General features: G+C 43.8%; 1 protein-coding gene and 1 pseudogene across 3 annotated transcripts in view; one reads left to right on the top strand and one right to left on the bottom strand.

Annotated features, from left to right (window-relative positions):
• Positions 1-24,709, bottom strand: part of LOC146801398 (uncharacterized) — a 459,470-nt gene that overhangs the window by 56,776 nt on the left and 377,985 nt on the right. Inside the window, exon 3 of one of the 2 annotated variants that reach the window (XM_085621080.1) lies at positions 11,302-11,814. The exons of the other annotated variant lie outside the window; for it this stretch is intronic. Within the exon in view, the coding sequence (XP_085477206.1) occupies positions 11,711-11,814 (104 nt within the window). The 3' untranslated portion in view covers positions 11,302-11,710. Of the gene's footprint in view, positions 1-11,301; positions 11,815-24,709 lie in introns of those variants that run through there. 2 annotated transcript variants of the gene reach the window in all.
• LOC146801403 (uncharacterized) lies at positions 18,656-21,173 on the top strand (annotated as a pseudogene). The gene has a single exon (XR_014967623.1). The product of XR_014967623.1 is annotated as an uncharacterized LOC146801403 (transcript).

Below are 24,709 nucleotides of genomic sequence, written 5' to 3'. Positions count from 1 at the left end.
GTATATTAAAACATCCGCGAGCTCCTCCCTTAGGACCATCCAGGGAGTAGTAGCTCCTTAACCACACCAGGTGTGGTTAAGAGGAGATCCCATATGATGAAGCATGCCACCACGGTGGGTGATGGGATTATGTCCTCTTTATGAGGACTTTATTGTCCAGTTAGTAGTCTAACTATCATCCAGTTACTATATTCTCCACTGTATTGTTCTTTTTTTCTTTGTTTTTTCTTACCCCTGGACTTCTTTGTTTATATATAATCAGTAGGGGGACTTGTCCAGGTTGGACGTGTGTTTCCCTCGGACCCCATCGCTTACTTGTTTTTTATAATATTTAGAGCAGCTTTTGGCTGCGGGTTGTACCACACTCTTTTTCTGACACGCACAATTGTAGTAGTGTTAGCTTACGCTTTAGTGATTTTCTTTATTGTAGTTTTTTACTGTATTAGTATAGTGGTCTGCTTGCTTGAGATGGCCGAGTTCACTGGTTTAGCCTTTGATGAGGAGATGGCTAGATTAATTTTGACTAACACTCCATCGATTCTAGACACCACTGGTTTGACTCCTGGTGGAGGTACAGACGAGTGGTCCAAACTACTCATTCTCAAGAAATCTTTTACACGGACAGGTATTCATGGTGCCATCATGACAGAATACCTCCGTGCTAATTGTGCTCCCACAGGACTTATTGTTACCAACACTCCGCGCCTGTTCATACAAGATAAGCTGTTTCTCAAAGATTGGTCCCTGATAGCATGGCACTGTACGCGAGATTGGCTAATTTTAATTATCAGTACTGCCAAACGCATAGCTGACAACGTTTTGATCGAGATTCAACTGCTTGAAGGCCAGATCAAAACTACTTTGTCCAACTCGGTCTTTAAAAAGAATCTTGATGAAACAAATAAAGCTAACAAGGAATTGAAGGATACCATTTTAGCTTCCAGAATTGAGAAATTCAAGAAAGACTTGGCGAAGTTTTCCTTTGAGAAAGTTTATCCGTACACTCAAGAAAACTATATAGCTCCTGAATACAATAGAAAAGGCAAGAAATATGGTTCCAACTATTCATCATCCGGTTCGGATGACTGGTCTAGCGATTCGGATACTAATGAACAGGCCCCTGCACGCAATAGAGGTAGAGGAAGACAGAGTTTCAGACGGAATTGGCAGGGTAATCCCCATACACATTGGTGGAACCCGGCTCCTTGGCAATTTCCGAATGTCCCCTTCCATCCACAAATGATGCCCTTCAACCCGCCCCCACAGACGTTTCAACAGCAGCCTTTTTTAGGACAGGGTCGGGGCAGGAACAGAGGGAGAAGGAGAGGACAACAGGGCCAGACAAGAGTACACTGGAGACCGCCTACATCTCCGCGGAGTCTACGCAGTATGACGAAAGGCCCACAGGTAAGAGGACCCAGCAGCAATTGATAGTTAATTTGAGTACATATGTCCTGACCCCCTCTGAAGAGAATGTTCTCAATAAGGGGTTAGGCTTTGTACCCACTAACTCCTGTGATCCATTCATGATCCAATGTGAACTAGCTAGATTTTTTCGCAAAATCAGATTACAGTTTTCTTTGAAGAGAAAACTAGTGATAATGCTACACCGTTGGATCAGATTACTGATAGTGGTTTACGTACTAAATCAACCTTTTTACCGCCAGCCAATTCGATACCAGCACATGTTTTGGCTTTCCAAACAGCGGTTTCCCTTGAAGTTTCAAAACTCGATACTGTTTCCAACAAACATTATCAGAATCTTTCAAATATTGATAAGAAGGCTATTGACTCTCTGTCTAGCAATCTGGCTATTACTATCAAGCCTGCTGATAAAGGTGGAGCGATTGTTATTCCCAATACTACAGATTACCGCGAGGAATGCCTCAGGCAACTCAACAATGAGTGCTTTTATAAATTGCTGAGTGCTGATCCCACGGCGAGACTACAGAAAGAGATTGGGGAACTAGTGTCCGAAGCGAAATTGGAAGGGTGGATTTCTAGCCATGAGGCTGACTATCTGGTTACCATGCACCCTGTGACGCCCTACTTCTACACGTTGCCTAAGGTGCACAAAGAGCAACGCCCTCCTCCAGGAAGACCCATCATCTCGGGGACTGGTTCATTACTGGAACTTTTGTCCTCTTTTGTTGATGTCTTTTTGAGACCACTGGTGAAAATGATGCCTACGTTCCTACAGGACACTAAAGATGTTCTGAACATCTTACCAGGTATCAATTTCAATATTGAGACTGACTACCTTGTCAGTTTCGATGTAGAATCTCTTTAAACCTGTATCCCCCAAGGGGACACACTAGAAGCGATCAGATCGCTATTGGACACCATCACAGAGCCATTGAGTTCACCTATTCCTTTTATCATGGAGTGTGCCAGGCTGGCTATGACGGAAAACTTTTTTAAGTTTGAAGACCGGTTTTTCCTTCAGATTTCCGGTACTTCGATGGGCTGCGTTTTTGCTCCCAGCCTGGCCAATCTCTATGTTCACCTTTTTGAACAGAACTATGTGCTCACGCCAACTAATCCTTTTCTGGGTTCCATTATAGTATGGAAACGATATATCGATGATATTTTTGTGATTTGGAGAGGTGATGACGTCACTTTAAAAGCTTTTCATCACTGGCTCAATGATCAAAACGTTTTCCTTAACTTTACTTTGGAATTCAGTAAATTGGGTTTGTCTTTTCTGGACCTCTGGATTTTTCCTTCTGATGGAGGCTTGGGCAGTGAACTATATACCAAACCAATGGCAAGGAACTCACTGCTGAAATATGACAGCTTTCATCCTAAGGGACTAAAGGCAGGCTTGCCCTTTGGTCAGTTCCTTCGTTTGAGGAGAAATTGCTCTACTAATGAAGCCTTCTTTAAACATGCTAATGTTCTGTCACAGAATCTTCAATCTAGAAACTATCCATCTAGATTAATTAAACAATCGTACAAAAGAGCGGCAAACAACAACCGGGAAGCTCTGTTAGAAGCTTCTGTTGCTAAAGCCCCGCATGGTAGATTGACTTTTGTCAACACCTTCAGTACTTCCTCCAATCAGATCCAGAAAATTGTGCGCAAACACTGGCGTATTCTCAATATTGGCAATGACAAACTAGCTTTTCCATTATTTTCGTACAAAAGAGGTACCAATTTGCGGGATGCGTTAGTTCATACTAGATCCAGAAGCACACCACCGCCGATTTCCAATCCTCTATGGAATCTCCCTCCTGTACAGGGACATTATCCCTGTGGCAGCTGTGTTGTCTGTGCACAAACGCGACATACCACTGAGATCAACATCGGTCTTTCGAAACCATGGAAACAGTTTAGACATACTAACTGTAACAGTGAATAGGTCATATACCTCATTACATGTCCGTGCCAGAAACAATATGTTGGCATGACCACAAGAAAAGTTAAACAACGCATCATGGAACATAAGAGCACCATTCGATGCAGGAAGTCATAAACAAGACTGACCAACCATTATTTGGAGTGTAATCACTCTCCTGAACAAGTCTTGTGGACTGTACTTGAACAACCCTTCATTCCTCCGCACGTTTCAGATGTGTCCAAATTTCTTTTTAACAAAGAGCAACGCTGGGTGTTTAAGTTACGCAGTGACCATATTGGTCTCAATGATGCCATAGCATGGACTTTATTACGATAATTATTGAGCTCTTTGCTTGATTTAATTATTGTTGATGTTGAGAGACGCCTGATGATTCCAACTATGTACAGTAACACACTCTGACCTCACGAGTGCATCATTGATCAGTTCCTCTTGTTTGATGCATATATTAGGCCGTAATGTTTTGGGACATCACACATTTGTCTGTTACCACGCACCACTCTCTTTGTCACATGTTCACTGTCCTATTTTGAACATCAAGACTAGTACAGTTGATACGAGGCAGTGTGATATATCTTTGGGTGTTAGTTTATTTGTTTCCTAATTGTCTGGTTCAGTGGTGCATTTTATGGGAGAGTAGTATTTTTGGGTGTTTTATGTACTGGCCTAATGTTCCCGGGCCAATGTACTACATTTCCCATCTCTCCACTGTGCTGAGCCACGTCACTATCCGCGGCCTCCGCTATCTTTGATGCGTTACGTCATCACGCACAGCTACGCACTCCGGCGCTCGATTTGTATTTAATCCCGACTTTTCCGGTCCTCCGGTTGCCCTGTGAGCAACCAGTAAGGAAGCTCGGGGTAACGACGGAGAGGTAACAAGCTCCGTTATGCTTCTTTTCATATTGTATTGCCATTTGAGATTCTTTGGCTTTTAACGATTGTTAGTATAATACGATCGTCTTTCGTGCTGCCATTTGTCATGGAGCCTGTCTTCCATATGATACTCAGAGATGTGCCCTACATTCATCCGCTGAAAGTATTATTTGTGTCAAAAATCTTGATGTTTTTAAACAGTGACAAACTCCTTCTGGATCCCTTCACGTATTGAATTATTCAACATTTTGTCTGTCGTGTACATTTTTCGAGTAGCATTAGTTCCTAGCTTGTGGGATGCTACTTACGTTTACTATTCAGTGATGTCCCTTTTTTAAGGGTTGTGCCAGGAGCAATAGACAGTGTCAGCACATCCACTGTGTTTTGCTTCTTCACTGTGTTCATTTTCCACTATACCATATCATTTTATTTCTTTTTTCACAGAGCGTTGCCTCACGCCCTGAGTTGTTACCACGAGCGGCAGGCGCAGTCCCGATTAAATACGGGTAAGATCTGATAATAGTTGTTCGGCATTGACTGGACATGTGGGTTATAGACCTGTGTGATGTACACTGCCTGGTTGAGAATTTTTCTCATTTGTGTTTTGTGTCTGTCACTTTATACAGGTACTTACCTTCTTGACCGGTAGGATTCTACACTTTAGAATCCACATTGAGGTACAAGGTTGGTTGTATCGTTCTAATTGAGTTATTTATGACACCGTCACACCTTAGTGATTTAGGCACTAGGTTTTAGATGCAGTAGTTTTCTGTATGGTCCTGAAGAAAGACATGATCATTATCCTTTGATCTTTATTGGCTGAAACATGTAGACCTTTGTTTGGTTTATTATAAGCGCGCTCGCAAATTTGCTCAGACCGCGCGATTACTCTGCTTTTAATATTGGCACTGGGAAATTTTCATTAAAAGCCTTTTTTTCACCAGTATTTAATTTTATATCACTTTGTTCCACACTGCACTTTATGGTCTCACCTAACTTAGGCTACCTTCATCGATCTTTAGGAGATCTATTTCCTTTAGCGTAGATTAAAACATCCGTGAGCTCCTCCCTTAGAACCATCCAGGGAGTAGTAGCTCCTTAACCACACCAGGTGTGGTTAAGATGAGATCCCATATGATGAAGCATGCCACCACGGTCGGTGATGGGATTACGTCCTCTTTATGAGGACTTTATTGTCCAGTTAGTAGTCTAACTATCATCCAGGTACTATATTCTCCACTGTATTGTTCTTTTTTTCTTTGTTTTTTCTTACCCCTGGACTTCTTTGTTTATATATAATCAGTAGGGGGACTTGTCCAGGTTGGTCGTGTGTTTCCCTCGGACCCCATCGCTTACTTGTTTTTTATAATGATACTTTAAGCCCTCCATCTGCCAAATGATTCAGCAATGCAACAGTATCCACTACACAAGCTTCTCGAGTTCTCGATGCCACAAGCAGGTCATCGATATATTGGACTAGTACTGAACTCTCGGGCATTTTTAAATCTTCTAGGGACTTTTTGAGGATCTGATTAAATATTGAGGGACTCTCTGTATACCCCTGTGGGATTCAGCACCATGCCAAAGTACGTTCGCCAAACCTGAACGCAAAAATCTGTTGGCTGTCTGGGTGCAGAGGAATGGAAAAGAAAACATGACACAAATCAATCACTGTGTACCATTCTGCATCATGAGGAATCTGATATAAAATCACAGATGGATTTGGTACAATGGGACAACATGATACAACGATTTTATTTACCTTTCTCAGGTCTTGTACTATCCTGAAAGTTCCGTTAGGCTTTTTCCGACCCATAATTGGTGAGTTACATGGACTGCTCATTATTTCCCTCAAAATACCTTGTTCAATCAGTCTGTCTATTATAGGAGTAACTCCTGCAATTATCTCGGGTGTCAATTTGTATTGTGGAATATTTGGGTAACTTACTCCTTCTTTTACGGAAATTTTTATGGGATTTACATTTTTCATTAATCCCACATCTTCTCCTGTGAAATCCCACACCTCCGTTTTCACTGTTTTCTTCAACTCTTGAGGCAATTCCTCTGGGTCAAATATAGCAAATGCCTCAGTAATTTCAGGTTCCATATTAGCTATAGTCATTTTGTACAGTACATCCTCATCAGGAGTCTCAAAAGCTATTCCATCAGGAGTACAGAAAATTGTGCAGTTCATTTTGCACAGCAAGTCTCTCCCTAACAAATTTACAGGGCTTGAATCACACACGACAAAACGGTACATTTCAGAAAATTTCCCTATTTTAAACTTAACCGGTTCAGTGAGATACGTTTTTATCTGTCTGTTGGATACTCCAAGTACTTGGATTGTTTCATCCGAGAGAGGAAGATTTTTGACATCAGCTGACCTAACAGTTGAACGAGTAGCACCAGTATCTATTAGGAAAGTAATGTTTTCGTCATTTATCTTCCATCCACAAAAGGGCATGTCTGGTCTACTTCTAGAGTTGCGCCAAGTACGCACTCTTCTTCCTCCCTTCGGCACCGCCAATAGCTTTCTTCTGACTCACTCTCATCGCGTTGTTGTCAATACTGCGAAACAGCACTAGCGCGCGGCAGCTTAGTTACCTGTTCTTCGTTGTAGAATCCTGTCTCTTTACTGTATTTCTGAGGATTTACGCTCTGTGGAAAAGGCGGTTTTGGCACCTGACACTGTTGGGCAACAACCTGCTGCTGTCGCTGTGGTTGACAACTCACCTCATTCTGCACCTGTGGATTCAATGATGAATTATCGCCATTAGCGCTTGGGGGAAATTTACACTTGTTTTTCCAATGCCCTATTCTTCCGCAATTATGACATGGCCATTTCTTTTTGGCTTCTTCTATGCTAATCTGTCCTTTCCCTTTCCCAATGTTGGGTTTTTGTTTCATGCTTGTACCATTTGCTTGTTCAATCAATTGGGCTTCCTGTCTTTCTGCTACTTTTACTTGAGCCCACATAGCTTTTTCTTTTAATTTACGCTGCTTGGCTTCAATCTCATCACTAAAATATTTTGCATGTCTTAGTACTTCATCTATCTTTTTATTTTGCCAATCTACTGTATGCTGTTTAATCATTTCACTCACTTCAGGACGCAACCCATATACAAATCGATATACAAAATGACTCAAGTCCTTCTCACTCAAATTTTCATCACCACTGTATTGTTTAAAAGCCAACAATAATCTCTCGCAGTAGGCGTGTACAGATTATTTTACTTCTTGGTGAGTTCTATCAATTTTTACCCAATCAGTTTCTTTTGGAGGCACTTTATTTTTCAGAAAGGTAACTACTTGTTCATATTTTCTCATTACTTCTGGATCAGGAGCACCTGTTTTTGGATCCCTAGGGAACTCTTGAGTAGGCCAACCTATTGTTATTTTACATTCTGCCCATAGGTCTGCTGGCACAATTATGTCAAATAAACTATTCAAATCAATCCATAGTACTTTTGATAATTTTATAAACCTGTCTACCTGCCTGTACCATTCAACCGGCTTCTCGCGCAAGCGAGGAAAGTCAATGGTGAATGATAAAATGTCTTGTCTGATCCAGGGGACATGCACATAGCCTCCGCCTGGAATCTCCCTCATGGGACATTCAGTTACTACCTTTTCTTTTTCTCTTACTGGGAAAGCTGCAAATGTTTTGTCTGTTGCATCGTCTCGTATCCAAAACCACCTACTTTTCCATTTATCTACATCGCCCCATTTTCTCAGCAAAACAATTAAATCTTTAATTTGAGTTATTCTTCCTGCTGTATTCAGATTCTCAATATCCTTCTCGGCAAAGTCTACTCTGTATGGTTTTTGCAATGATTTTATTTTTTCAAATTCAATACCCATCTCACTCGCCACTTCTTCCAATCTTTCATGCAAATTTCTTGCTCTCCAGGTTATACTTTTACATAGAAACATTAGCTCTTCATCCTGATATGCTTTTAATTTTTCCGTGGGGATAGTCCCTACTATTAATTCTTCCAAGACAATTTTTAACTTTGCCACATCTAAAGGATGGAGTTCTGCATCTTTTTGCTGTAAACTCCTCAACCATTCACTTAGTTCTTCTGAAGTAGGACCTACGGAATTTGGTTCATTTCTTGTTTGTTCTAAACTTTTTGGTGTCCCTGGTACTGATTCTGTCGTCATTATTGCCTTATTCACTAGGCTCTGATTCACTGTCAGATTTTTAGGTGTACTTAACCCAGAAGTTCCTGTCACTGGTCTCCATGGATTCTCTCCTGAGTCTCTTTTTTCTGATTCAGCTTGCTTATTACTGTTATAAGGAATCGTTAGACAATGCTCACTATCCTTCTGCTTATCAAAAATAGGCATGACGTGTCCTATTGTTACAGGAACAGTTACAGCTTCCATATTTTTAGTCAATTCTCTAATCTTTTCAGTTAACTCTAAAGTGGCTCTGGCTAATTCAGCTGAATTTTCATTTGTAATTTTACCAGGTTGTATATTTTCTGTTTCTCTAAAAGGATTATTCCTCTCTACATCAGGTGGCATTAACTCAAATTTTATATTTTGTGGGGTCTCTTTTATTGGGGCACTTGGTGTCAATAACGTGGAATTTGGTTGATACGGGGTGGATTTTTATAAAACATGTCCTCCAGTACATCATCCTCCGACTCATGCACACCATACTTGTAACCTTCTGATCCTGTATTATTTTTCTTCTCTGTACATTATCTACTACTGGTTCCTTCAACATTTCTCATAGGGAACATCCCGTCAGCCATATTTGCACTCCACCATCTCCTCATTCTGTCATCATGATTTTCCTGTCCACACGGTCTACCAAACATGTATTTATACCTTCCGCCACTCCGCTGTCGTTCTCTTTCATACATCTCATCCTCCCATTCTGTCAATGCTTCAAACTGAGTAGGTCTTGGTCTCGGTTCTAATCTCATCATTCTTTCTCTTAAATTCCTTAATACCGCTAAATTAAATGAACCATGTTCTGGAAATGCTAAAACTCCATCATCTTTTGTATACTTTGCCCAATTGTCTAGCCAAATACATGTATGATACCCATATTTCGCAACCATGAAGGATGCGGGCGATTTTAGTGGAGGAAGCAACTGTCCCTCTCTAGTCACAATCGGTTTGTCCTTTTTAAATAAGCTCTTAATTTTTCCGAACCAGGACTTTTTCTCTTTCTCTGGTGGATCGTAATATATCATTTTCTCTATTCTGTGTATCGCTAGATTTCCTCTACGACTATTCTGTTGTCTTATCCAATCGTAGCGCGACTCACACTAACGCACCAATCCGGAGCGTCTATTTCACTTTTGCAAATTTCCAATCTCAGCGCGACTCACACTAACGCACCAATCCGGAGCGTCTATGTCACTTTTGCAAATTTCCAATCTCAGCGCGACTCACACTAATGCACCAATCCGGAGCGTCTTCATCACCCTGTTACTTCTCCACTCCTAGCGCGGCGTACACTAACGCACCAATCCTGTGCGTCTACATCACTCTACAGCTGGCCAATCCCAGCACGGTCTTTCTGACGTCAGCTTTTCTCGCTACTCCTGCTTCTGCTGACCCCTCCTTTACAAAATTTATCGACAAACTTTCTCTTACACTTCTTTACTCAAAATTCTGTTAGTAACGACATAAAAAACGCCACCCTTATCTGTTTCGCTAACAAAAGAATAGTTATTGACCTTTTTCACAAGAATTCCGTCTTTCCCGAGAACAGCGCTTACCTCTGCTCTACTACGGAATTATTACATTCGCTGATAAAGTAGCACTTCCCTCTACCTTACCCTTCTAGCAAGCATTAACTAACTGTTTCTCTGGAGATAAGACACCTGTTGGAGACGCATTGCTCCTGATAATTAAGACCAGAGTTCCACAATTAAGCCGAATGCTATTTCATTTACACACATTGACACGGAAAAATGTAGTACATTCACACAGAATTCTGTCTTTCCCAAGAGCAGCGCTTACCTCTGCCCTACTACAGAATTATTTCATTTGTTAATAAAGTAGCACTTCCCTCTACTTTATCCTTCTTACAAGCTTAGGGAACAACTATTACCTTTCCAGTGATAAGCGTAATCAGAGATCACGTGGACTCCTGTTACTTAAGACCAAACTTTCACAGGTGGCCTTCGCTACCCATACACCTCTTTCACACAGAAATGTCCCTAACGGTAACACTCAACGATGTCACCAAATCGAACCCAGACAATGCGTTGTGCAACTTCAATCGTTACACGTTTTCCCCGTGTACCTACAGGGCAACAAATAATTCACCATGTGACTTCACTTGTCACAAGGCATCCGACTTCCTACATTCCAGAAGTCTTCAAAAACAACATAAAACGCAACGCGACTCAACATAGAATGTTAGTACATAAATCAATACGCATCCAAACATCCGCAATCAATAATCAAAAATCGAAAATCAATAAGCAATGATAACCATCATTCTGCTACCAGAAAAACCTGATCCAGCGCAAAGCCAGGGGAAAACCACATTTTTACAAGTATCCTCCCTGCGTCGCAGACCCGCCGTCACACTAACTCATTCACTCACGCATTCATTGGTGGGGCCCATAACACCAACACTCATACGTCACACCTCACGAGTCTGCACACAGGAGGGATGATAATAAAGCGCTGGACATGTGGGGGAGTACCTTATTACCTATAGGAAAGAAAAGTTATTTACAGAATATACATTTGCATCACCACCTATAGGATCCTAAACTTAACATCAAGACACTCCACCACTTGGTCGACGGACCAATTAGTTGGATGGGTTGATGGGGATTTAGAACCAGCTAAAACACATTTAAGTTTCCGAATTCTCTAATCACTTTATTGAAAAACCACAAACTCATAGATTCTGTTAATCAATTATGTGTTTATCTAAATATTGTTGCAATTAATTTAGCATTTTGGTCAATCAAAGTTTAGAATTTTATCAAATCGCATGACATTTTATATTTACCTATTCTGGCTAGCGGGATTTTTCAAATTTAATTGGCTCTGCATAAATCAAGTTTAGATGTTCGATTGTCCCAATAAAGCAGGCCAAGGCTCAAAGTCCGGAAAGTTCTTTGCTCAGCACGTTACAGTCCCAAAGATCTCCAAAGGACCAGAACTCGTGCACGCATCTGCCATCGCCTGTGGGGTCGATAGGGGTGTGAGGTCATCAATCGATCTCCATTCTAAACTCCTTCCTATTCTACTGCCTTTTTATAATAAAATTCGGGACAACATGAAACTTTTCTTAGACTAAGGAAGCGTATGATTGGTTGATTTGGTGAAGTTTGTAATATCGTCTGATTTTCCCACTAGCTTGGGGTCTCACAGATTTTGCTGGTTCACTTCCTCCGTGTATGACATTTTTACTGACTGAAGTTTGGCAGTCCTCCTTGTTCCTATCCTTGACCAGGAACACTGTGCTCAGGCTAGAGGTTGCCTGGAGGTCTACGAAGCCATTCGAGTCTGCGCAGTAGACATCGTGCTCACGAGACGGTGGCCACTTTCGAACTCCATTTTGGATGCCATATTTTGGTAGGCCCAAGTGCCAACTTAAGCAAAACAAACACAAAAGAGTAATTAATACACAGAAATGAAGATTCCAATGTTAAACCCTCACTAATCCCTTTAAGTATTAGTATTTTCCTAGCTTTTAGCGACATTTAAAGCAATAAAACTCACCCTTCGGTCCAGAACGGGAACGCGAACATCACAAAAGCAACATAAATCATGCAATATTCTATTACCACACGTACTACTGTTGATATGCGTACCATAGTTATTTATTAAAATTATTCTGCCATGCAAAATAGCAATAAGTCCCACGTGTAATTGGTGTTTACAAAGGGTGCAAATAGTTGATTAATTTAACACAGCACACGGTTAATTCAAGTTATTATATTAGTCGATTAAATGATTAATATTTTCATGCAAAATCGAGGAGGTATACAAAATTTTGCTTTACCTGCTCCCTCACTAGGGCTCAAAAACTACAGCTAGGCACTTTGCAAAAAAAGGGTCATTTTTCACTGTGAAAATGTGATGTGTCCACTTTGTGTTTTGGGCCGTTTCCTGCCGCGGGCACTAGGCCTACCCACACAAGTGAGGTACCATTTTTCTCAGAAGACTTTGGGGAACGCGGGGTGGGTGGAATTTTGTGGATCCACGTAGATTCCAGAACTTTCCACCTCAGAATTGTGAGGAAAATGTGTTTTCTGGACAAATGTTTAGGTTTGCAAGGGATTCTGGGTAACAGAATCTGGTGAGAGCCAGTCAAGTCACTCCATGCTGGATTCCTCTGGGTGTCTAGTTTTAAAAAATGTATAGGTTTGCTATGTTTCCCTAGGTGCAGGCAGAACTAGGGTTCAAAAACTACAGCTAAGCACCTTGCAAAAAAAGGGTCATTTTTCATTGTGAAAATGTGGTGTGTCCACGTTGCGTTTTGAGCGGGCACTAGGCCTACCAACACAAGTGAGGTACCATTTTTATTGGGAGACTTAGGGTAACACAGAATTGTAGAGCAACTGTTATTATCTATTTACTTTCGATGCATTTCTGCCTTCCAAATGAAAGACAATGTGTAAAAAAGAAGTCATTTTGAAAAATGACCTATAATTCTCATGCTAGTATGGGTACTCCCAATTTCGGAAATGTGCAAATATCTACTGTTTCTAAACTCTATATTTTGTTCCCATTTCAGAAATACATAGGTGTCTTTCATACCGATTTTTCCATGTATACATTTTCCCAAAATAATTGCTATATACCCGGTACATAATAAAAAAACTTTGCAAGACGCTGCTCAGTTATTGGCTCTGGGTTCGTCGGTTTCTTGGTGAACCTACAGGTCCTATATATACCCACAACCAGAAAGGTCCAGCAAATGTAACGGTATATTGCTTTCAAACAGCTGTCAATTAGAAGAAGTTACAGGTGAAAATGTTGACACAGATTGCTGTATTTTGCAACTAATTTTCAATTTTTCCTATATTTAACTGTTAGTTTCTATGAAGAAACCTTGAAGGATCTACACAAATGACCCCTTGTTGAATTCAAAATGTTGTCTACTTTTCTAAAATGTTTAGCTTTCCAGGATCCATTGTTGCTTTTATACCCATTTCTACCATTAACAGGAAGGAAGTTGAAAACTGTGCTTCAATCCAACTTTAGTACAACTAAACTGCCGCCTCACAATATTCCTTGATCTCACTACACTGAGACTGAAAAACGTAACATCATTGGCCGTGAACTCTGCTCCACAAGATGACTCAAGACAACTTCGAGAACACCCTTAACAGCTCTATGTTGCCAAAAACAGGCACATCCCATAACTGTTTGCAGCTTGGGTCCACTTTTAACGCTTAGTTTACTCTTAGGAAAAACTAGATAATCCAGAGTGAAAGCTTTGTAAAAGACTTTGGCAGAGTGAGAACTTAAAAAGTCAATTCTACTAAACTATCTTTTAGGCTGAGCACCAATTGTTAAGGGAATGACTTTTTATGTTATAATCTTAATAGTTTTACGTATAATAGCAAAGTGGAACGTCTATTTATTATTGAGTAATTTTTATACCAACACAACTGGTTTGATTTTAATGACTATGTATGCAATGGTTTTAATTAATCAAGCATTAGAACATTTACCATACCTTACCAGTAGTTCACCCATGGGCGAGACCTATTGGCTTTGCCAGAGTTTGTTTATAAAAATCGAGGCTAGTTGGCAGAAATGTATATGCTGCTATAAAAAAAACTTGATGTCCCATTCGCTATTTGCAGCTCCCCAGGTATAGTGCTTCCAACTTTACGGATGTGTTTCATTCCTTACTTCGTCCTCAGATTTTTGGCCGTCATGGGCTTATGCGAATAACAGCTGGTGAGTCTTCACTCTGATTACTTCAGCTTTTATCGTGAGCACATGCCCTTGCAAGGTTTAATTGACACAATCTGTTTTAAACACACTACGTTTAAAACTCCGGCCATTTTAATAGAGTCTGGTCCCACATTATAACGTGGTTCCAAATTTCCAGGTTTAAACAAAATATGTCTTTAGGGTGTAGCTCAAACTTTCCACTGTTTATCCATGAAGGCTATATTTAGTTCTGGCGGCCCATTGGTGTTGAAAGGCTTGGACAACTGTTTCACGTTGGTATTCTTCATTCATTTAAGGAATTAGAGAGCTCATTTAGTGTGCACAGGCATGCCTTCTTAAGATACTTACAGCTCAGAGACTACCTCGCACACCTTCGACCCCCACCCCTCCTTCCGTCAGCGCCTTGAGACCCGCTCCGGATGAGAGGCTAGCGCTTTAAAAAACCCTGACTGATTGATTGACCTAATCAAGTTTCAGTAAAGCAGAACCAGTTGCTTCTGCAGTGTGCCTAAATTTGGCTCTTTTGGTGTTTTCTACCAGATCCCTATGAGCTGCAGGCCACACACGCTTTACTTTGAGCAATTGTCGATTAAGTGGTCTACCCTGTCTGGACCTCCTCGTCCCTCTCAAAGACATCAGGCTTAAAAATCAGCTAGCTTAAAAGAATCATAATATATATATCTCGTTAGAACGTGTCCTCGTTCAAGGTCCTATATGATATGTACTATACACCCCATCACCTGTTTTAAATGGGTTTCAGGGAAACTTTCAACTGTTTTTGGTGTAAGGGTTCAATTGTTGATACCACTCATGTTTTTGTCTCCTGCCCAATCTTGCTACTATTTTGGGTCACTATCTCTAATAAATGTAAATACCTGCTGCAAGCTGATGTTAGCTGGTATTCAAAGTTGATTGTTCCTGTGAATTGTCGCTGGCAGTTACCACAAACAAAGCAAAAGGCATTCTCGAGATTAGGAACGATTAATTAGCGAATGGGCCTCGCAGGGCACCGTTTAAAAAAACTCGGCCTCTAAACCAGTTGAGTGCAATGGGGCAACATGCTGGATTTTCCGGCTCCGAGTAGGCCTGTCTTGTTTCTGTGGTAACCTATCTGTCGTCCGCCGTCAGATCTCAGGGTGGAAAGGTTTGACGGAAATTGAAAGTTAGTGCTGGCGAGGGACCAGTGGTCCCTGGCATTTGTGCCGTGATTTTGCGCCCCCGCGACAAGGGCCCGCACCAGCCATTTCCGAAAGGCCTCTGTTAATGAAAGAAGGGAAGAGCGGTGCTTTCCTACCTGTTATTGTTGGACGGGTTGGACCAACCCGTCCAACAATAACAGGTAGGATCACCCCAGCTGCCGCTGCTGCTTCCCTGTCACCCCTGCCGCTGACCCACCACTGCTTTGGCAGCAGCCATGACTGATGTATAGCTCCCCCATCCCTCCTCTGCCTGCATGTAGCAAGCAAAGGCAGATGATTTTGTGGGCCATACATAACATATAATTACAGCAGATAGATAACAGTAAATTCAAGGGACGTTTTTCACCTCCGGGCTCTGAGTGCAAACTGCTACCCATCTATAATTCGATAAATTCAATTCGCGATGAGGTATCACTCAAAGGCACTACGTGAATCACAAAAATAAGGTACACTGAAAACATTAATAAGAAGAGTGAAACTGTGGCAGCTGTCTTCGGAGCTCACGCACACTGAAAGCATGGAAATGTAGGCCAACTGAAACCTTGGAAGCAGAGTCTTCAATGTGCTCAAACTCAAACATTCGAAGCCACGCAAGCTTTGGTGTTGCCCCCTCCCCAAAGCCCCCGCCCCTTCTCCACTACTCAGTCTCTCACCGTATGACATCTCCCCACCACTCTTATCTATCTACGACACAAAAGACTTTAAGTTCACTCTCTGCCAACACCCGTTTCCGCATCCCTCCGCCCTCACTACCCCCTTCATGCCACCCCACCTCCTCTCTCTACCACATAATACCGCTCTTATTTATGCATTTTTTCTTCCCCGCACTCACGGGCCGGGGCTTTTTCTTGGTGCCCATGCTCTCGTAGAAGGCTTTCGCTGCCTGCCAGTCCATCTCTCCCTCGGAGGCGACATGCTTGAGGCCCGGTGCGCTGTCCTTCTGGCCCGGCACCTCCAGGAAGCCGGAGGAGCCGCCGCCTGGGACGGTTGGAGTATGAAATTAATCGGCCCACAAACTCAAATGGCGGAGAGTCTACATCTTGGGGGTGGAGGTTGGGGGGGGTTGCGAGGGAGGGGGTTCGCGGGGGAGGGGGGTAAATAAAATAATCTTACCTGGTCCGCGCCACCTCGGGTCCGTTGGCGCCTTCAACAGTGCCGCTCGGTGTCTGAGACTGTCTCAGCCAATCCAGAGACGCTGCATTAGCAGCGCCTGCCCTGGATTGGCTAAAGAGCACAGATAGGGCTCGCCCATACCGAGAGACGGGGGCTGCTGCATGAGGCAACCCTCGACCTCTCGGGTCCCCTCCCTCTCAGTACAACTAGTGGCTGGCTGGCTGACAGAGAGTGCGGCGAATGCGCATGCTCGTGCTGGTCATGAAACAAACTCAAGCATGCGCAAATTGCGAGCCGCTGTCAGTCAGTGGGTGAGGTGAAACTGTCACTCAACCTTAGTGCTCGCCCCCCGGCCCCACCCCCTTCATGTCCCGACTCCCGGCCGGTATTGATTTCATTTGAAGCTACCAATTCAAATTCATTGCACACAGCAGCACGCACCGCGTGTGTAGTGGGGCAAGCAGGGCTGGTGGGGCTACGCCCCTACGCCCCAATGGACGCACCGCGGCTGCGTGCATGACGGTTTCCCAGGTGCTGACTGGGAGCCATTTGAAAATCTTCCTGGGCATTTTAGGGTAAGGAAGCAGGAGGTGGTGACGGCACCGGCTTGGGGGGGTCATGTTGATTTTGCGGTCGATTGTGATCTTGAGGTTCTTGGTGTGGGTGGTGGCGGTTAGTTCTAGCTCTGTTGGCCACCAGGTGGAGTCCTACAGTGATGTGCTCTTCCTGAAGATCACAATTTCAGCCTTATTGGTATTCACCTTTAGACAGTGGGCGATTTCAGTCATGCAGGTATTGAATGTGATCCGGGACTGGGCGTTTTGTCCGTGAGGTAAGCGCATGTAGTCGGTGTAAGAAAGGACATTGATATTATGTGAGCGGATTATGCTGGCTGGAAAGATCGTATAGGCAGTTGCTAGATTGGGTATTTCTAGCTCTTGGCTACAAAGTGAACCACCAGATCCAAAAGCTTGCTAGCAGGAATTTATCCTTGCTCTTTGGTTCGAGTTCACCGTACGTCAAAGTCACCCTAATACACGTAAACTGCGTGCGCTAAATTACCTGTCAGGGATAGGTTTGCCTCTCATATGCCTGGTTATCTGCGCAAGATCCTAGGAATTTCATATTCTTGTCTGTATTCTTGTTTTAAGGATGTAGAACTATGTTTATTAGAGTGGTATGACAAATTAATTTTCAATCTTTGTGCGTAATCATGTATATTTATTGTGTGAACGTGCAGGATGTTTTTAACTAATTGATAATTTGCCAAGAAAAAAAAGAACAAAATCAAGTATGAATTCTGGTTCAGTTGTATTTTTTTTAAAAAGAGAATAAATCTAGTCTAAGAAGTTAAACAGTGCACTGGGCAAGAGGAAATATGCGTTTCTGTCTTAGGGAAACAAGGATGCATGACTGGCTTCAGTGTCAGTTGCTGGAAGAGAAGTAACGCCACATCCTGGGCAGATCGAGGTCGCCAGGCTGAAGCCACATGAAACTTGGCTTGTTATGGGCTCGAGGAGAGCCAGGCACCCAGGGCACAAGTCCTAAAAAAAGAAATGGGGGGACGCTGACGTCACGACAGGAAGTGACGTCAGGAAAGGTGGCTTGCACCATCACACTCATTGCCTCCCCTCGCTCACCTCTTAGATGTGATTGCATCAGAGAAGCCAGCGCGTGAGCATCGTTCTGAATGAGCTCTGATCTCGCCCCAGAGAGGCCAAAGAGTGAATGTGTGACTCCATTTTCTCCAGTTATCAAGATCCCGGTAAGATAAGTTGGGGGACGCCGTCCACCCGCGTGGTACCCCGACTCGAGCCGGGCAGGCACCAGACTCGAGCCTGACCGCCCCCAGCATGAGGCCAGGGTCGGAGCTCTACCAGGGCCTCTTTGCCACACTGGAGCTTCCTGGCGGCAGACAGGGAACCAGAGACCCTGCTTTGTTTTCTTCACATATTAGTGAATCTCATGAGCACGTGCAGCCCATATTAGTGGCTGCGTCACTCCAGGCGTGAGTGCGCCTTCCAGCGCGGCTCTTCCGGCGGAGCCGTTGGTGACGTAACAACGGTGAGGTGGAAGAAACTGCAGTGACAGAAGCGAGCGGTACAGCGGGGCAGGGCGGTTCAACCAATCAGAAGGCGGCCTGCGAGAGAATCCTCCCTCCCCCGGGAATTATATATATAGATGAAGCAAGAAGGGGCGCGGTCTGGCAGCACTGAATAAATAGACCGAAGGCCATGCTCGAGACGCAGAAGAGCCAGAAAGAAGGAAACGTGCAGGGGAGAGGAGCCGAGAAGGAGCGTCACCAGAGATAAGAAAAAAAATATATGAAAGAGCACTCCGAGCAAACAAACTGCAGAGAAATTCAACTCCTGAGGGCCGAGCTCCGGAGGGTCCAGGCTCAAGGGAAGGTCTGAGCTCCTGAAAGCTCTAAGGAATCAGAGCAGCCAATGATTCCAGCTTAATAAAGTCTGGAGGGCCGGAGCTCCGGTGCCCGAGCTCTTGTGGTGCAAGCTCCAAAGAATACCGGGTCCAGGAGGTCTTTGCTCCTAAAGGGACACATTGTCAAACGATGCAAGATCCACTAGCTCAAACTCAAGAGTTCTAGCTTCTGCAGGACATTGCAGGGGATTCAATCTCACAGGCGTTCCAACACCCTAAGGACTGAACTCCAGTAGATCCCAGCTCCAGAGAATCTTAGCCGCAGGAGGTTTGTGCTCCAGAGGGTTCAAGCTCCAGAGTTCAACATTGTGGACATCATGGGCCTTTTCCTAAGCACACTTTATGACACTCTAATGGGCTTTCGTGGACTGAAAGCTCGGATCTTGATGCTGGGGCTCGACGCTGCTGGGAAAACGACAATCTTGTATAGATGGAAGCTGAATAAGACCGTGACCACTATCCCGACCATTGGCTTCAATGTGGAAACACTGGAGCCCACCTGGAACGTGTCCTTCACTGTCTGGGATGTCAACGGCCAAGACAAGATCAGACCTTTGTGGAAACACTACATCTGCAACACAGATGGCCTGCTGTTTGTGGTGGACAGCGCTGACCCAGAGAGGTTTGATGAGGCCCGAGATGAGCTGGTGGCCTTCCTTGAGAATGTGGAAATGCAGGACGTGCCTTTTGTGCTTCTTGCTAACAAGCAGGACTTGCCTGGAGCCAGCAGCCCCTCCGAGCTGGTGGAAAAGCTTGGTCTTCAGAAGGTGCAGGGGCATGAGTGGCATGTCCAAGGATGCTGCGCCACTACCGGCGACGGACTGGTGGAGGGTCTGAAGAGGCTCACTGACATGGTCAAGCAGTTCAGGAAGAGCAGGGCAATATGACAAAGACTGATTGTGTCCCACTCATGTTTTGTGGATTGTAGAGACTCCAAGCATGAGATAGAGAGAGGATGGGGTGCCCCGCCTGGAGTGAGCGCATCTCTACTCGGTGACCAAAGGGAGGGGTCCCAGGTGTGCTGCAAATTTGCTTTCATCCTGGGGCCTGCATTAAGACTTTTCAAAGCTATGAAATACTGAGACAAAAGACTCAAACAATACAGGTAGAGAGAAGTTGAGATAATTTGCATTAGTCTTCTGCCATGTCATGGTTATCCTTTGCACATTCCTCTCCTTCCATGAAAAGAGTTTTGTTAATTTCATAATTAAAAACAGAGGCTCAGCAGTACCTATGTTCAGATAACTTCCTATTGACCACGGCCTCTCCGTTTATACATATAGTGCAATGTTTTTTTTTTCTCAAGAATAATGGACGGCTGCAAAACCTGCTCTTTAACTGCAAAACAACTGCAATATCTGATACGTTTTTCAACTTGAATAATAACTTTTTAAGATCACATTTAGCAATCATTATCGTATGTTTGTATGTAAATAAAAATAATTATATTTTAACTTGGTTCGATGTTGAGATTTAGGAAAATAAGAATGTACTCTAGTCATATTATTTTCCTTCAGGAAATGAAACATGAATGCTGTGTTGGGTGTGAGCTGTAGTGATAACAAGAGAAACGTCAGAACTGCTCTGTTGCTCATTTATGTTTTTATGATATCATTTTACAGTATTTGTGTAACTCTTAGTCTGAAGGTACAGAAGTCGAGCCCAAAAGTAAACAAACAGTGCCCTGCACAGGGATCAAAGTCACACCCTCAGCCGGGCTGGTTCTAGAGCTGTGATTCCTAATCTTTTGACTTCTGTGGACTCCCACTTAATAATTACTGAAATCCGGGGACCCGGCCTAAGCAAGTTCTATGATTTTAATTTAATTTTTAAACAAAGGCAAACAAAAAATCTCGAAGCATTTGAACCATTTTTGTAGCCCATACAGTTCTGGACATATTAACATCTGAAGTAGCAGTCAAAACAAATGCTACAAATATCAATTCCCATTGAGAACTGATCCCACCGATGACTGCTGTAATTGCCCCATGCCCTGTGGTGACCTTGTCAACATACTAACCCGAGACGGAAAGCCAAGTGGACTACAACCAACCCACTAAGCACTACAAGCAACTATCAATCCTGTGAGATATACCAGGGATATTTAGTGAAACTCAAACCCTCTTTCATCATTGAAAAGGCACTCTGAAGAACAGTAGGAAATCAAAGACATATTTTAAAGATTTATTTTAAAATAAATATCCTAGGGTATAAAACATGTATCATAACTTATGAAATCAACAAAATAATGGAAGAGGTTTATTAAAAGAGTGAATGGAAAAAATAAATGGAACATTGTGGTGATATCATAAGGCCTTCTTTATATTAATATCTCCAATACACCCACATTTCCCTTAGATAACCTAAGTTAAGCTTCAGCAGCAAAATGAGGCCTAATTTGAAATTGAGAGATGGTTCACACCCTCGCACCACTTGTGAACAGTAACAACGTCAGCTATTCTTGTCTGTAATCGACAACCAGGCAGATAAGCCCACCTAACGAAGGATAGATGGGCCTCTGGGTAGCCTCCTACAAAGGAAGATAATCACCGCTCTGTATGGCTTTTTTCTGGGTACGAAGTTCCTCCCTATTTCATTACACTCTGCTCTTAGTTTAAAAATGTATCTGAATATTGTGGAACAATTTCAGAATAAACAATTATCTGATTGGCCCTGGCACCCTCTCACTTACTTAAATTATGAGAAGCTTTGCCTGTTGTTTAAAAACTATAAACAAGAAGTGAAGTTATCAGCCTCAATGAATCCTTGGTCATTATTTAAAAACAATGACTGGAATCGGATTTGCGCGTTCCAGAACCCGTCTGGAAGCCTTTCTAACAAGATTGTACTCGTCCCTAAGTTGAAATCACCATTTCAGATAATGCTGTGCCACCTCACAATGCCCAGTGCCGGGGGTGACATGATGGCATCCGCACCACGGGACTCAATCATAAAGGGTCCATGGCTTGGGGTGCACAGACTTGGTGGCACCGGATACACTGCGGCAGGCACAGGCACACCGCCACGGGACGTTGTCTTTTGGTGCACTGAGGTAGGGGCACCTTAAGTGCTGAGCGGGTGTGTAGCCTGCGGTGATGCGCCATCCTGGCGGTCCGGAATGGTGGCATTAGTGTGAGCCCTGCTGGACCGCAGTGTAGGCCTGAGCCAGCGCGCAGTGCGGGCCTACCGACACGTGGCGTCGCCTCGCGGTTCACAGAGTTAGTGGCACCTCTAGGGCTGAGCGGGTGTGCAGCCTGCGATAAGGCCGTGTGCACTGACATGTTCTCTGCCATAGCGAAATCAAGACCCAGAATCAAGTGTGTGACCTGGTGGTCTGCGGTGCGGAGCTGGGTGATGTGGAGGGTGCCATGGTTGCGGCCCCCGGGCTTGTGGAGCTCCTACCAGCACGTGGTTGGCCCTCTTGGAGACATACCGGTGGCGGAAGGTGAGCAGTGAGGCCTTTTTGCGCAGGGGCGGGTAATCTCCGCTGGGCGGCGGGAGGGGTGGGGTGCAGCAGCCTGTGTGCGCAGGGGCGGGCAAGCAATGATGGCGTATGCTACTGTATGGACTCTGCCATTCATGTCTCTGGCAACTGTTTCAGATGAGGGACCTGGGGGACTGCAGTGTGTACCGGCATGTGGTGGGAGACACACCAGTGGCAGCAGGTGAGCAGTGAAGCCTGGGTCCGCAGTGTTGGCACTCTCTCTCTCCCTTTTTCTCTCCCACACTCTTTATCTCTTCCTCTCCCTCCCTCTTTCTCTATCCCTCTATCTCCCTCTCCCTCTTTCTCTCTCCCTCCCTCTCTCTCACTCCCTTTCTTTCTCTCTCCTTCTCTCCCTCTCTTTCTCTCTATATCTCTCTCTCTTTCACTTTCCCTCTCTGTACTCTGATGAGCGCATGACACACCTTCTTATCTAGGTTTTTGTCTTGCAGGCTGTGACTTACAGAATGTCCTGAGAAGACCCGACATGACTCTTCCGAATTGTTGTTTTGTGTTTATTCTATATTAAACGGATTATTTGGATATTCTGAGATGAATGTATGATTGTCCTTTTTCTGACCACATGTTAGGTGTTGTGATTGTGCGACTACTGGCAAATTGTGTGGTTCATGAATTTGTGGAGTTGATTTGCAATATCTTGTTCCAAAGGGGGGGGGAGGGGCGGGGTAGGGCCCCGTTTGGGGGGTGGGGTTCTGGGGGTGGTGGCGGTGGGTGTTGTTGCCCTATTGGGGCACTGGGCTGCATGATGAGTAGCTCCATGGCATCTGTTGTTCTTCATGTGTGGCTCTGGGCTGTGCTCCCTTGTCTGGTGCCGGTTGATGTCCGACTTTACACCAGGGCAGAGCACGTGTTAATTTCCTGCAGATAACGCGCCTTATCGCATGTTTTGTGTTCTTATCGCCGATATGGCTAGTCGTTGAGAATGTTGCAGAGTGGTGTTGTCGCGGCTTTTTGCACGGGAACGCCTACTCTGCATCTCATTAGCGATAGTTGCCGGGGTCATCTGTGGCGATGTTTTTTGCGGCTGCTATCGCAGGAAAACTGGTGATATGGGCTGTTAGCACCAGCTTGTGAATGGTGCGATACATTTATCGCGACTTTGGCTGCGCTGAAGTGCCGATAACTCGGCGATAGATCCTTGGAAATATGCCCCATATTGGCTTCCATATCAGTATTGCAACTCCAGCTGCATATGAACTGTAGGATGCAAATTTATTGTTGGTCCCCCATCTGTTTGCAATCAAATGTGTCCCACCTGAGGCTATGTGAGTTTCTTGTAAGAAAGTGATATCTATCCAATGGTGGACTACGATCAATCTTCATTTTTTTGCCATGGACCACTGCATACTCTTAAAAAAATGAAACTTTATGTTGTCATTTTTAGGTCTCGCCTGTGCAGCGCGCACCCACTGACTCGGTGCCCATGATATTTGCAGAGATTATCTGTTTATCAGTCTTTCATTCTTGTTACAGCAAGGCAGCTTTAACAGGTTCCATATTTCGATGAAACCGTGTGCCTGCTAAAAATGGCGGTTGTACGCCCAGGCACCACACCAACCCTGGTGACCGTTGACACCTTACCCATATTGCTTGCTTGCCACAGCTCTCTGGCCTTCCACTCCACGCGCAGATGTTCATCGTCATCTCCAATATAACCAACGCAGTTAACGATGCGGTTGAAGAACCGAGGGCCTCTTAAATACAATAACGGCGTCAATAATTGAGAGCAAAAAATATTTTGTTAAAAATAATTCATAATAGCGAGCATGTTAATTGAAAGATATTTTCAGGAAGTTTTAACTAATTTTCGTAAGACAAGAGAGTCAGTTTAAAAATCTTTCCAAATTAATGTTTCTCTGAATTTTATGGGCTTGCAAGTATACATGACGTGCAATGCCTTTTGACCACACAGCTGGTGGGATTTGTTAAGAGTTGACCCATGCTTAGGTGGGAATGTATCCAGTCAGTTGTACATGTGGTTTCAGCTGTGATTGTTTACCAGATAAAATCAGTTGTGGTAGCGTTTTACGTGGAAGAGATATGGGTTTGAGGTCATAAGACCACGTTGATTTCCCTGGGCTTGTGTACTTCTGTATGAGTTGTTCTAACTTCCCCTTTTTATGTCTCGACAGAGATGGTGGATAAGATATGTTTGTGAGCACAAAGGCACGGTATGCCAGTAATAAGGACAAATAACAATAACTTATTTTTATAGTGCTGGATTCCATCCACCATTATGCAGTCTCGTGTATCACAGGTATTATATTACCCACTTTTCTACCTCTGAAGGAAAACACACTGAGTTAGCCCTGCCGTGATCCA

Source organism: Triturus cristatus, chromosome 8 (genome assembly GCF_964204655.1).
Source record: "Triturus cristatus chromosome 8, aTriCri1.1, whole genome shotgun sequence".
In the NCBI taxonomy this organism is placed as follows: Eukaryota; Metazoa; Chordata; class Amphibia; order Caudata; family Salamandridae; genus Triturus; species Triturus cristatus.
The sequence above is the reverse complement of the archived record's forward strand: the minus strand, read 5'-3'. Positions and strand labels throughout refer to the sequence as shown.